The sequence below is a fragment of the Vanellus vanellus genome (genome assembly GCF_965231255.1).
Source record: "Vanellus vanellus genome assembly, chromosome: 15".
NCBI classification, from domain to species: domain Eukaryota; kingdom Metazoa; phylum Chordata; class Aves; order Charadriiformes; family Charadriidae; genus Vanellus; species Vanellus vanellus.
In genome coordinates, this window is record NC_138920.1 from 16,491,470 (window position 1) to 16,504,162 (window position 12,693).

Sequence of the window (12,693 nt, forward strand, 5' to 3'; positions counted from 1 at the left end):
TTCTTGATATATCAGTGTAAGATTGTTCCCTGAGCAAAGGCGGCGTTGGGTGAGCCACTCTTGAGGGAGGCTGTCAATGTGGACAGGAGCATTGGAGAATGATCCAGATGGATGCAGAGTGAGGTTTATTTGCAGAGCAGTGCCATGCTGGAGCTCACTGTGAGGCACCGAGTCCTTCATCCTGAGCATGGGGACCAGCCGTGTCCTTCCAGGTCAGGCATGTGCTCATCGTAGGATGGGGGGCTCCAAGGAGGTTTGGTTTTTTTTTTGTTTTTTTTTTGTTTGTTTGTTTTTTAGCCTAGTGAAGTCTAGCTGGCATTAAAAATTGAGTCAGATTTTCCCCATTAGGAAAAGTAAATCTCTGAGGCTTGTGGGGGCGCAGATAAAACTGGATCTGCCCATTGGGTCTTCCATTGCGGTTCTTTGCTCGGATTATAAATTGGTTTTGGCTTACAGCTGTTGCCATGACATAGAAGAAAAAGAGAAGGCTGGTTGTCTATTAATCACCATTTTAAATTAAAACAATAGGCTGCAAGATCTCCGAGGGAAAGTTTTTTTTTTTGAGCTATTAATTCATTTACTGTTTCGTATAATGCCAAATAAATGCCCTGAATTCTACTAGGTAGCAGATTTTACATGCAAGATACTATTTTAGGAATGTGCTGAAGTTCATAAAGAAAAACTTAAAATCATAATGTGGTAGGTTAGGTTTTGCAGAGTTTAAAAAAAAAAAAAAAAAAATACTCTTCCTACGTGAGAACTGACGGCTCCCTGAAGAGACTGCTGCTCCGTGCTGGCTCGAACAACCGCTGTCAGATCAAAACCCTCAAGTCATGCCGCTTCTTAGCGGTTTCAGATTTAGGATACAAGCACACCAGTTAGTATTAGCAAACAAGAACTCCCTGAGTTTTCTATTTATAGAAAAGCACATTTTTCTGTATGTTTTGTGATTACTGGAGTCTTTGCCGGTATAGTTTTCATTTTGCTAAAATTAGTCACAAACCCCTGTTAGGTCAAGGGAGGGGAATTAAGGCAGTGCACAAAGGGACTTTGAAAATCAGCCCCAAGAACAATGTGGTATTTTCTTCTGCCCAAAGCCATCATCGTGTAGGGGGCTGGATTTATCTAGCTCTCTGGATTCGAGTGCCTTCCAGTTAAATTCCTCTACAACACCAAGTATTTCTGGGGCATCTGCTCGTTGCTCACCTAGCTACATGAAGCCGCCGGTGGGCAGTTTGGCTTCTTCGCTTCTGCCCATGGGGCAGCACGGCACGAGCACGCGGTATCTCACACGTGTCTGTGGGTGCGCCTTGTGCCGCCGTGAGCCCAGAGACCAGTGTCCATCTGCCGGTTTTCCTCTTCGAGCCGCTTTCTTCCTTACTCCTCTTTCAAAGTAATGCCTCGTTTTACTGGGGCATTTTTACATATTTTTACACAGCCCTTTGGAAGACCCTGCTATGAACCGCTGCTGATCTTGCCAGCGACCAATTATGATGCTGATATTTTCCCAGAAAACGTTCCCAGAAGCTTCCTAGAAGCATTTAACGGTCAAAGACAATTGACATCCCAAGGTAAATAGTCTGAGAATCTGAAATCCTGAATACAGTTACCGTGTCTTATCTCTGAAGCATTAGGAAGTTTTAAGGGCATCTTCACAGCCCCCGCTGTGCTGGGCTGCCGCTGGGGTTTGCAAGAGGATGAAAGCACCTGGGGAGGGCTGCGGTCCTCTCCACGGTCTGGGACCTCGGGCTGCTCCCGGGCTGGGCTGGCCTTGGGCCCGCGTTTGTCCCCATTTACGGGGTGCCCACGGCTGTCCGCGTGGCGGTGGCAGGAGAGCCCGCTTAGCCCTTCCCTGGGGGTGTGCTGGGTCAAGTGTGAGCTAAAAGACGCATGTTTGAGTCTTGTGTCTAAGGGGTTACTTTACACTTCTCCAAGCAATTTAGAAAGCGCAAAGGCCGTCTCAGCCGAGTGCAGGGTATCTCCTAATGCACAGGGAGAGCCTGGTGTGGGCAAAGTCCTTATCTGTGAGTGACTGAAGCCTCGTCCCGAGGAATTCCAGCCATCCCTTCTGCGCTGACCGCCTTTTGCTCTCCGGTTACCTACGCCCGCCTTGGGCACGGCTGCCTTCAGTAAGTGACACGTGGGTGGCTGTTGGGCAAACACAGAAGGGCCGATTCTGAGTTCAGGAGGGACCCCGCTGGCCGGGGTGAAGCATGAGCTTGTGTTTGAGCGTGTACGGGTTGGTGTGTCAGCACCCCTGAACGCTGCACGTGTAGCTGTGGGGCGCTTGCTGTTTGCCGCTCCAGGCAGGCACAGATTTAATGGGATGCTCCCCAAACCCCGCGTCCTGCCCGGCCTCCTCCATGCCTTTCTCCTCCTTAGTGTCAGCCTGCTGAACCTGCTGCGCTCCAGGCTCTTGCCGCTGCCCTGTTGGGGGTCATTCCTAAAGCTTGACTATCCAAATCGTCAATTCGGCACTGCGCAGACTCGCTGAGCCCCAAGTGATGGCACTGCTCTGTCCTGCCTTGAACCGAGTGCCGCAGATCTGGTCCCCCAAGGGGTTTTGGCAGGTGTGTATGGTGCTGGCTGGGGAGGGACAACTCGCCCGGGAGGATGCTGTGAAGATAAAGCAGCGCTGTGTGTGAAATTGGTGAACGAGCCAAATCCTTCTCCAAAGTGGTGTCTAAAGAAAAAAATCCTTTGTGGAAAATGCTTTATCAGCTGTTCACCTAAGCCAAGCCGCTTAGAAAGGGAACAGGCGCTGTTTAGAAAATAATATCGTAAAGCGTTGGGTTGCTGTTGCTGTTAGTTATGACGCTGAGCAGGTTTCACGCTGGCTGGTAGGTCCCGATCTTTAGTTTCCAGGAGAGTGTTTGCTTTGATCTCTCTTAATAAAACTCTTGAGTTTTGAGGACAAAAAATTTGAAGACGGCTTGGTGCAAAACTCGGTCCCTTCCCTTTCCCCGGGTCTCGGCACTCACCTCTCTCCCCAGCCCCGCAGAGATGTTTGAAGAGCTACAGCTTTGCAGCTCTGCCCTCTGCTCCCCGTGGCTGGGGCTTGGGGCTGCCCAGAGCTCTGGCTCTCCGCTGCGTGGTGGGGCAGGGGCTGGCTGTCACCTCCTGCAGCAGCTGCCCCCGAGACTCTGCCTTGTCCCAGGCTTTCTGGAGGAAGATAAGAGCTAACCTACCCACTGGGGCAGGCAGCTCTGGTTTCTCTCTGAGAGGCGTGGGGCACCCTGAGGGATTTCTGAGCATGGGTGTGATGAGTTGCAAAGGACTCTGCAGACGGTGAAAGGGGATGGGGTGGTTGTTTCTAAAACTTGGCTGTCAAAATCTTGGGATAGGAGCACGTGGGAATATCTCATTCAGAACCCTGTAACCCTGCATGAATAATTCGGGAAAAAAACCTTCATTTTTAGGAGGGAGGTCTCGACACACAGACACAGGAAAAAGAGGCAGGAGGTGCTGGGAGCAAAACAGGGAAACGGGGACAAAGTGTGTGTTTCAGTACACACCCTCCTTTCAAACACTGATTTCTGTGCTTTTTCTGGGGGGATGGTTTGGTCTCAGGGACTTGAGTATTTTGTAAAAATCGACTGGATAAAAAGCCATGCCTGCTTGGAGGGGAAGCACCTTTTTTTTACTGCCTAGAAGTGTTGAAATAATTCTTGTATGATTGGAAATAAAAGGCAGGCACATACTTACCAGCTAAATGTGAGAGGTTTTAATAAAGGATTCTAATGTATGGGCTAGGAAGAAATAAATCTGCTGTAAGACGGCAGAAGCTCAGCAGGGGGACACTCAGGCTGTTAATGAGTAAAGCCATTTCTTCAATGAGAATAAATGATTACAGGCAAAGGATGCAAAAGGGGCAGATGACTGACCTAGAGAAATTCAGAGCAAGTCAGAAGCTCTCTGGCTTTTTCACCTTCCACATACTTGTTTGCGCGTCGCACAAAGGGGCTTGATCGCTTATTAGCTTTAGCTTCTGCCACTGGTGGGAAGAGCAGACGTAGTGCCGGCGCTGCCGAGCGTTCCCCGGCGCTGCCGAGCGTTCCCCAGCCTGCCGAGCGCTCACTGTGCCCGCGGGAGCCGGGCAGCCACTTGCCTGAATGCTGGTGCCCGCGGGGACTGTGGATGGAGGTGACCTGTGCTCCCCGGGAGCCGCTTCTCCCTGGGGCTGCGGATGAACATCCCCAGAACATCCCCATCCAGGCTCTGGCCTCGGCCACATCTTCCAGGTGGGCTGCAGTGCTGGACCAAGGCAGTGCCTTGGGGGATGGGTGGGCTTGGGAGGAAGCAAAAGCATCAGTCGATTTAGAAAGCTGCGGGGAAAAATTAAAAACAAACAAAAAAAACCACCCTAAAAAACAGAAGCCAAAGTAAAAAACCAAACCCAACCACTTTCCACAGTGGTTCTGAAATGGTTCATCTGTTTTTTTTTCTGCTTTCCCTGCTTCAGTCTAGGTTTTGTGGATGGCTGGAGCTGCTGTGCAGTGACCCAGACTGGGGTGGGCTGTGCCCCAAAATGCCGCAGGTGCCCACCGTGAATGTGCCGAATGAAGCCCTTCGGGCTGGCCGCCGCTCCTGGCCATGCTGCACGTATGCAGGAGGCTTCGTGCGCCCCTAAGGAGTGGGATTTATTGCCCCTGTGCCGCACCTGCTCGCCCGATCCATCCGATCCTTCCAGGAAATCCCGAGCAGGAATAGGGCAGCGCTGGTAATGCTATCCACCCGCGCGCTCCACGGGGATATTTAGCAGCGGTTAGGAAGCGATGAACTACTTTGTTTTTACATGGTGCTATTTTAATAAGTCAACGCCAAAGGTAATAAATCTGTCCTACAGAAAATTAGAGAGCGGTTTACTGTATAAACTGCTCCTGCGCACTGCGGGACTGGGAGTAGAGCTGCGCGTCGCTCCCGGCCAGCGTACCCTGCTCGTACCTTTCTGTCAGAGGACCAAAAAAGGGCCTCTCTTGCTGTTTGTCAAAACGTAGTTGCCAATATTATGGAATCCCAGATTGGTGAGGGTCGGCAGGGCCCTCTGGAGCCCCCCCAGTGCCACCCCCCGCCAGAGCAGGGGCACCTCCAGCAGTGGCACAGGACACCTCCAGGCGGGTTTGGGATGGCTCCAGAGGGGGAGACTCCCCCCCTCTCTGGGCAGCTGTGCCAGTGCTCTGCCGCCCGCACGGGAGAGAAGTCCCTCCTCAGGGTGAGATGGAACTGCCCATGGTCACGTTTGTGCCCGTTCCCTCTTGTCCTGTCACTGGGCACCACCAAAGACGGACTGTTCCCACCCCCCGGCACCCGCCCTTTGGGGATTTATCAGCGTTGATAAGATCCCCCCTCAGTCTTCTCTTCTCCAGACTAAAAGCCCCACGTCCCTCAGCCTCTCCTCGTAAGAAAGGTGCTCCAGTCCCCTCATCATCTCCGTAGCCCTCTGCTGGACCCTCTCCGGCAGTTCTCTGTCCCTCTTGACCCGGGGAGCCCCGAACTGGACACAGCGCTCCAGATGTGGCCTCCCCGGGGCAGAGCAGAGGGGGAGGATGACCCCCCTCGCCCTGCTGGCCACACTCTGCTTGATGCCCCCCAGGATGCCATTGGCCTTCTTGGCCACCAGGGCACATTGCTGGCTCGTGGGCATCCTGTTGTCCCCCAGGACTCCCAGGACCCTTTCCATGGAGCTGCTCTCCAGCAGGTCAGCCCCTAACAATGTGAAGATTTATTTTGCTTATTGAATGTTACTGTGTGGCTTTGTGACACCTCAGAGGAATATCAGTGAGGCTTCACCAAAAATCCCTCACCGAAGAAACCGGGGAAGTGGCTGCGCCCAGCTTGCTGTCCTGTTTCCACGTGTGCCTCCCGGAGCTGGAAAAGTGAAGTCAGTGTCTCGAGGGAGGGAATAGAGGGGAAATGTGTGAGTTTGCCATGGTGTGCTGCTTATGCAGGAGGATAGATGGACGGACGGACAGAGAATGAGTTCCTCTTGCCTCTCTGCATCCTGGTTTTACTCTTCAAATCTTTGCACTGTCAACTGGGCAGTGATCAGAATTATATTTTCATGGGGTTTTGGTGCTGGATAAAGCTGCCCACCATCCAAACATGCGAAGGGATGGAGTGGGTGGGAGATGGAGGAAATGCCCTCATCTTCATCTTCCTCTCCTGATTGTGGGACTTGCTTCATCCACTGGGGCAGCCACCAGTGATTGTTACTAAGGAAACACGCTTCCAAACCACTAACAGCAACATCAGCTAGATGTTGAGATGTTACTATTTTCAAAGAAAGTTGGTTGCTAATTAAATACTCCTGTCAGAATTTCCTGGCTGAAAACTCATTTCGTGAAATCCCGGGCGATGGTCGGGGGCCGAGTCGTACCTGGCACACTTTCAGAGGCGGCGAGAGCAAAGGAGACAAGTGTGTGCATCAGATGTGCTGTTTCACCTCCTTCTTCCATGGAGATGGGAAAAAAAAATTGCCGAAGAGGCTGGGAGCATAGAGGTTTTTATTCATCTGACTGATAATAGGAGCTAAATAAAGGCTTTGGAAAAAAACCCGACCATTTCTCTTGCAATATTGGTTGGGCAGAACTGTACTGGAACTAAACATGGAATGAAAAGTCTGGCTTTTCTGCCAGCTCTATTTTTAGAGCTACTGCTCCATCTTTGTATCTCTCTGAGTTTTCTCAGCGTATGCACTTGAAGCAGGCAATCTGCCTTTATTTATTCCGGCAGGCTGGGATATTCTGCAAGATAAGGATGTTGCGTGGAGGGGCAGGGGACTCGCCAGATTTGACAGAAATCCCCCTGAATATCAGGATGCGGGTCCGGTGCCAGGATCGGGTTCACTGCGGTCACGGACTCCTGAATGCTTTCTGTGCTCCGTGCGGGAATGACCCTAACCCGTACGTGCTGGAGGGGAGTGGATGTGCAATATTGGCCGACTGCTTTGTGTCCCAAAATTGCGGCCACGACTGGAATAAAATTCAGCAGCAGTCTAACAGCACGTGGCAGTGCTAACGATGGGTCTGGGTACAGAGCAGAGGAATCACGTCTGGCTTTGGGAGCGGGAGCAGGATAGGAATATCCGAACTGGGCTTCAGCTGAGATACTGCGGCTGATCCAGCACGAATCCAGAGGTTCTTGTTCTTTACTGTGAGAAGCAGCAATAAAGGATGAAAAGTGAGCACGCTAGCCCTGCTCTTGGATATTTAACCCTACCGGTGGGGGTGGGACTGGCCCTTCAGAGAGCTCCCAGCAAGCACGGACACAGTTCTCCCCAGTGCCCGATGTGCGTACGTGTGTGTGTGCATGCACAAACCCACATCTTCCATGACTTAAAATGTACCGCAACCAGCTACATCGTCATCGCTCAGCTAGAGAGGGCTCTTGCAGGTCACTGCCGCTCCCCTGTCCCAGGGCTCGCAACCAGCAGCACGAGTTCTTTTTTTGGCTGTTGTTTTCGCTTTATAAAGCGCTGAGCCCTAGGCTGGGGTTTGCAAAAACCAACTCTCGCCATGCACCAGTTTCACTGGATCGTAACCCGTGCTCTCCAGAGGCAGGGCACTTGGGAGAGCTAGAAGCGTGCAAGGACTTTGGGCTTGAGGACATTTTAATTAGGAACATTTCTTTCCAGCGTGAAACTGGACAGTGAGGAGGACCCCCTGGAAACTCCGTGGGATTTACTGACTGTAAACTCGTAGGTGGTTTTGCAAAAAGATAAATGCGGAAGACGGGGGTCTGCCTGGCATTTCTGATTTTGTGTTCGTGGTTGCTGCTCATTCAGAGCAGAGGCTCTCCCAGTGCCCGAGACCAGAACACGTGCAGGTACGCCGGAGGCACAGGGAATTTTGTCCGGTTAAAGGCTATGCCAGGTTCCAGCAGGAGCATTCATTTATTCCCTGTAGAATAAAGCCGGAGGAGGATTTAGAGTGGAGGGAAGGTGTAACTTCGCTGGCTGGTGCTCAGCCCTGTTCCCATGCCAGGAGGCAGACGTTAAGCTGTGAGAACTGGTCCTGCAGAGAAAGCAGCTGCCGGAGCGGAAGCCTCTTGGGCTTCGCTAACAAATAACAGCTCCGCTGAGAGGGTAAGCGGGCAGAAAATGCGGCTCCTCCAAAAAAGCTTACTCTCGTATGCCTTGGCAACACGTAGGTTGCAGACGGGAATTAAGGCAGCATTTAGGTCTGGTTTTCCTCGTTTTTTAGTAACTTGAACATGATGTCTCTTTCCCCCTTGATTGCGCTCACAAGTCTTTTGGCAACAGGGAACTCCGCTGGGTGACCACTTTGCTTTCTTCGTTCTGGATGGCACCAGTCTTTACCAGTATAAACCCTGAGAGTGGTGACAAATCCCGCCCTCCTGCCCATTCGCAGCCGGAGAATGGCCTCTGACCTGCTGTGCTTCAGGATGGCGCAGATTTCCCACCTGGATTGAGTTCACTCCTCCCCGAGCACCTCTCTGGAGCCCCCTTAGCCTCCGCCCAGGCGTAAATCCAGGAGCCCCCAGCCTGTGGTGGGAACCAGAGCAACCCCTGACGCGTGGAGGAGAGGCGGCCCCGGAGCCAGAGGAGCGCCCGGCAGGAGCCTGAGGAAGTTTTTGTCTGTGTGTCCTGCTGAGGAGGAGACTGAGCTGGTGCCAATCCGCAGGGCTGCACCCGTCCTCCTGCTCCATACCCGCACAACAGCGCACAGTCCCCCTCGTCTGAGCGACCAGAGCAAGGCGTGCACTTTATGGATGTCTCGGTAGATTTAAATGCCTCTTCCTTGTCTCTTTTTCCCCTTAAAAAGTCTCTCCTATTGATTGTCAGGGCTATTTTGGAGGCACGTTATTATTGATACTCGCCCTCTGGCTCCACGACGTGTGTGGCTGGGGCAGGGCCGGGGCGCAGGCTGCTGTCCTGGCCCTCCTGCAGCCGGTTATGGATGGGGTGGGTGGGCTGAGACGGGCACGGGGCCGTCCTTTTCCTCCCCTTGTACGAGTGTCCCTCTGGGAACCTGTTAGTCTTTGGGGGCCGTCCGCTCACACAGCACCAGCTTTGTATAAGGAGGGGCTCCTGAGCTATAAATCTCCGCTTTTCAAGCACTAAACTCCCTTTTGGGTTGTTTTTGATGTTAGGAATTTTCTCTGATAAGAGAACTTTATTTGCCTTTAAATATCACTTTGTGACAGGATGATGGAGTGGGGATTCTTGGAGCGAGCCCGTGCCAGCCGGCGAAGGGAAATTCTGCTGGGGCTTTTGTTTCGCTCTAGCACTGACATTTTAGCTCTTTAAAAGAGTGCGCTTATTTTATTCTTGGCAGGGGTGTGTGTACACACGTCAGTGTCCAGACGAATGGGAGCAGCCCAGCGTTAGAGCTGTGCTGAAGCCGAGTGGGTCTCCTGCTCTCCCCCTCCCCGTGGCGCCCGGGGGAGAGGGGCTGTGCTGGGGCTCGTCCGCGACCAACTTAAAAACGCGGGTTGCGGGGGTGAAGCAGGGCTGCCGTGTAGAGAGCCTTTAAAAAGAAAAACAAGCAAGGGTTTTGGGATAGAGTGTGCAAGGTGCAGTCGGATGGATGTCCCCAGCCTGGCGTACGTACCGCAGTCCAGGGTGTCGCCTGTTACCCCAAGAACAGCCCAAAAGCCAGGTCCCCCAGAACAGCTTCGTAGCACTTAGCAGCTTTCCGTGATCACCCTGCAGAGCTTGGTGGTGGGGGCCAAGCCTTTGCCTTGCCAAGCCAGGATGAGATTCCCTCGGTAGGGCTTTGGTAGGGCCGTGGCACCGGTTTATAGTGCTGCCTGCTCGGGTCGCGGCTGAGTCGGCGGTGTTGCCCAGCACAACCTCCCGCGTACAGCCCGTAGCCACAAAGTCTGTGTTTTGTTTGCATTTGGACCGGTGGGAGCCGAGTTCCCTAATCTGTCTCTCCCCAGCAGCCGCGTTTTATCACGATCCTTTTAGATACGGAGGATTTTGCTCCGCAAGCTGCTCGTGAGCAGCAGGATCTGCAAAGTGCCAGCTCGTTTATTCGGCTTGGATACCGCTAAGCTCTCCCTGGTTTTCACGATGCCTTGAGCAGCCCACGAACTCTGTGTTCTTTTCTTTCAGCTCTTCCACGTGGCGTACGTCCTCATCAAATTTGCCAATTCCCCTCGTCCTGACCTCTGGGTGCTGGAGCGGTCCACCGACTTTGGCCTTACCTACGAGCCCTGGCAGTATTTTGCCTGTAAGTATGGCAGCGCCACGAGGGAGCTGCAGCTTCGTGGCAGGCAGCGAGGCCACAGTGAAGACGGCTCTTTGTGCAAGCTCTGGGCTGGGGTTGGAGTTGTTTCGGTGTCAGTGCTGCCATGTGGTGCGTGTCCTCTGTTTCTGCTGCCCACAGTAAGGCTGCCAAGGTTGAAGCTCGGAGCAGAGCAGCTGGGGGAGGTTGTGGTGCTCCTCAGAGCAGGAGAACTTTTTTGCTGTCTGGGACTACACCTATACTTTAAAGTATTGCCCTTGGTGCCGACACAAATCTTTGTGGATGCCAAAGTTGGCACCGGTGTCAGTGGTTGGGCATTGCCGACTTAGGTCTGGAACATGACATTTCTTACCGTCCCCTCCCTGCCCTGCTCGCTCTGGCTGCCCTGTGCCGCATCCGCACTGGCACACTTCAGCTCCTCCACAAGCAAACCAGCGGCTCGCTTCCGAGAGGCTGCTGTAACAGAAAAGTCTGGAGGCACAAACCAGTCCTCCTTGCACTGATCAGAGCCGGAGATCGGATACAGCCTGTGCGGGGCGGGAAACCGCTGTCCTGCCGCTGTGCAAGGGGGGGTCAGAAACAGCTGGAAAGGGTGGCTGCGGAGCTCCAGGCTGTGCATTTGACTTCCCCGTTCTCTGATTAAAACCTGATCCCTTTGGAAACAGCTGGTTCTGCAACACTCTTCTCCCAGAGGGTCCGTGGGGTAGCCGGATGCTGAGGAACTTGTTAACCACCAGCTTCTCCCAGAAGCAGCGGCAGTAATTGGGAGAAGATGTGAGTTAAGATCTACAGCCAGAGCTTAAAACCTGGCAAGGACGGACCTCGGAGCGCTCAGGAGCCTCGACCCGCTCTGCCTCTAAAGGCTCGTATTTCTGGCTTACCTGTCAGCCTGTGCTGGCTTTTGGGGCGAGAGCGAGCTGCAGACATTTTCCCCATTGCCTTAGTGTGGCAGCTCCTCTCCAGTGCAGATGTTTTCCCCTCTGCTGTTGTGCTGGTGGGGAATTACTGCCCTCAGATTGCCTGCTTTGCTTTTTTTTATCTTCTCTGAGAATTTCCCTTCCAGCTCCGTAGCCTCTCCTGGGGCTCGTTGCGGTCACTGCCTGGTCCGGGGCTGAGCGGGGACCTCCTGCCCCACTTGCTTGTTCCTGCGCAGAAGTGGCAACACCGCAACGTCTGAAGTCCTCCTCCCACCCACAACATCAGGTCCTGCTGCCGCTCCCCCTTCAGAAGTGACATGCAGTGACACAGCCCAGTGGAAAATTCCCATGGAAATAAAGAGGTGGCTGCTCCAAAACCTGCCAGATTTGCGAGCACAAGAAGTCCTTTGCCCGAGGTTTATTTTTGGCATGGGGAATTCTGTAGGTGGTCTAATAAAAACACTGGTCTGTTCAGTCAGAGGGTTAAGAAGCAGCCAGCAGAAATGTAAGCGTTCTCCAGAGAGGCCAGCGAGCCTTGCCCTGGGTGACACCGTCCCCAGGCTGCCCCTCGAGCCCCGCTCATCGTGGGAGGTGGTCGGTTCCCCCGGCTGCCCCGTGCCGCCCAGCCAGGCTGATGGACCGCTTTTGGGCTCAGCTCTGCGGGAGGAGGGAAGAAATGACTGTCGCGGAAAGCATCTGTGGGTGCAGCTGATGGCCTCTCGCGGGGAGAAGGGGCCGGAGGGACCGTGGCAATGCGAATCCTCCGTCATCGCGGCGGGGGGGCACCACGCTTTCCTCGGCCACCAAAGGAGAAGTGGGAGCGCTGGGGCGAGATTTGTGGTGGTGTTTATCTGCGTGAAGGGTTCCCCACGCGGCGTTTCAAATGGGGACAGGACATGAAAGATGCCCGGTCCCAGCTGTCGGTCCGGCCCCGCGGAGCCTTGCCTGCCCCGGCTCAGCGTGCTGGGCAGGATTAGCTCCGGCTCTGCTGGGCAGTGCCACTGCGGAGGAGAGGGCAGCCATAGCGCAGAGCGAGCCCTGTCCTTTTCTCCTCCGAGGGAAGGCTTCCCCAGTTTGTGCTTTAAGGTGGGTTACTCTGGTTTAGCTCCCAGGCAGAGCGCCCGGCTTCTGGCTCGCACGGTTGTGTCGATTTGCAATAACTGGAGGAGTTTTTTGATTTTCCTGAGTAGCTGCTCTGGCTGAGCATCCTGTCCCCATGCCCAGCCGTGGCGGTGCTCTGGAGATCGATCACCTGGAGGCAGTGGTGACGGGCTCCTCGCCTGGGGCTTCACAATAAATTGCCTTTAAAAAAGCACCTGGCAAAGCAAAGCTTGGCGGCCAGAGACCTGATGTTAAACGTTTCCACACCACCTTCCTGTGGATGCGACTGAGCTCCTGCTGTTGCCAGAACAGTGTTTCGTGGAGTGGGGCCGTGTTGCTGGAGATGAGGCGTGGGCGGCTGCGAGCCAGGGGTGAAGGCAGGGGAGGCAGAAGCTCTCTGCGCTCCCCCCGTCCTGTTCCTCCTGCCCAGCTCAGCCTACCGCTGCAGCGCATGGAGCGAGGGA

General features: G+C 53.8%; 1 protein-coding gene across 1 annotated transcript in view; it reads left to right on the forward strand.

Moving 5' to 3' along the window:
* Positions 1–12,693, forward strand: part of LAMA5 (laminin subunit alpha 5) — a gene marked incomplete at its 5' end in the record, with an annotated part of 97,916 nt that overhangs the window by 34,080 nt on the left and 51,143 nt on the right. Inside the window, one exon of the mRNA XM_082490917.1 lies at positions 10,079–10,196. Within this exon, the coding sequence (XP_082347043.1) occupies positions 10,079–10,196 (118 nt within the window). The remainder of the gene's footprint in view (positions 1–10,078; positions 10,197–12,693) is intronic.